Consider the following 1,572-nt stretch of genomic DNA (forward strand, 5'->3'; position numbering starts at 1 on the left):
TTCAGGCCTTGGTTGGTATGCGATTGGAGTAATAACTCTTCACGCAACGAATCCCTCCATAAGACCTCCTGCTTCACAAAATTGTTGACGGCCATCTGGCTGTGTAGCGCAATACGGCGCAAACCAGCAATGTACCTCGAAGCAAGACTACGCCGTTGACGCCGTTCTGCGCTTTGCAGCTTCTTCCATGTCCCGATGGGTACAGCCGCATTCTCTCCCTCCACCATTGTACGCCCCTCAAAATAGTCCGCCTGTTCCTGCATGAGTTCCTCCATTACACGGAGATAATACTCCCGCACATAGTCGCCATTGAGCTCTTGTGCAGCTTCCTCTTCCTTTTCGTCCCACCACCACCTACTGCGCCAATAGGATGAAGCACTGACCCTGGGTTTTTCCCCGCTGTGACGAACAGAGAGGGCCGACCTGCCCTCCTCCTGCGCTGCAGCACGCTCCGCCCTTGCGTCGTCTTCGTAACCCAATTCCATAGCTAGTTGGTGGTGGAGAAATGTGCTGGCGCGATAGTTCCATATGCGTGAAGTGCTATTCTGCACGGCACACGAGTGCCCTGTGCTGTGGAAGTGCCGTATGCTATGTCCGTGCCGCCCCTTACCACATCCCACCCAACCGCAAACTAAACAACTCCACAAGTCCTGGCACGTTCCACACGCGTTGCACTTAGTTTCAAGAGACGACATCGAAAAACGACAAAGAGGGCAATATGAACTAACATCTTCTAAGTGCTTCATGAGGCAAACAAGGTGGAAGACGTGGGTGCACATAGTAACAACGCACGTTCTTCCAGATGCGATTTCCTCACGGCAGATGGGGCAAAACTCTTCTATCGGTGCTAGAGGAGCGTCTCTCCGGAGCGCAACGCTAGATATCTCCTTTTCACTTTCCAACTGCCGCCGAGATGACGCCCCATCAACACCGCACGACACACTGCAAAGGACACGTAGGCAAACATCTTCCGCATTGTCCGTAGACACTTGTGTCCGCCAACCCGCGCAGTTGCTCACGCATGCGGCATCACGCCCTTCATGCTCCACCCTCATTATACGGCCGACGGACTGCACAAACTGCGGTGCACACAAGGGCCCATTAGCCCACTCGACATGCAGCAGATCTCTTTGCACATCAGCGGCATCAGAAGAAGATGACAACTCCAAAAGCAAACAGTATGCGCGATTTCGTTCCGGAATGTGCCCCACACGAGCAACAGAAATGCAACAATCACTACGAATGTTATTAACACCGCACGCGTTACAAGGTGATCCAACTTCACCGTCTGGCAAACAAACATCTCCTTTAACTCCTTCTCCCCTCATTCGACCAGGTGACCGTTGTCGAGAAGCACCAGATTCCTCAAGATCACGAAGAACCTTAACAAGAGGGACTTCAACGGGAATTTCCGGGAGCAGCAACCACTGTGTCGCATTTGAACGCTCATAAGTTAGCCCAACAACTACAACACCTTCCGCATCAAAAGATACAACAACATCACCGAAGCCGCTGACACTCATTTCAAAAAATATACTATCAACACCAATCAGTAAAGAAAAAGGGAATGAG

At 51.6% G+C, this 1,572-nt stretch overlaps 1 pseudogene across 1 annotated transcript; it reads right to left on the reverse strand.

Annotated features, from left to right (window-relative positions):
* Window positions 1-2: 2 nt before the first annotated feature.
* TEOVI_000768800:pseudogene lies at window positions 3-1,523 on the reverse strand (annotated as a pseudogene). The gene has a single exon. A coding segment is annotated over exon 1 (1,521 nt).
* Between the last annotated feature and the right edge of the window lie 49 nt (window positions 1,524-1,572).

Source organism: Trypanosoma equiperdum, assembly GCF_001457755.1.
Source record: "Trypanosoma equiperdum strain OVI genome assembly, contig: ctg_1988, whole genome shotgun sequence".
NCBI classification, from domain to species: domain Eukaryota; phylum Euglenozoa; class Kinetoplastea; order Trypanosomatida; family Trypanosomatidae; genus Trypanosoma; species Trypanosoma equiperdum.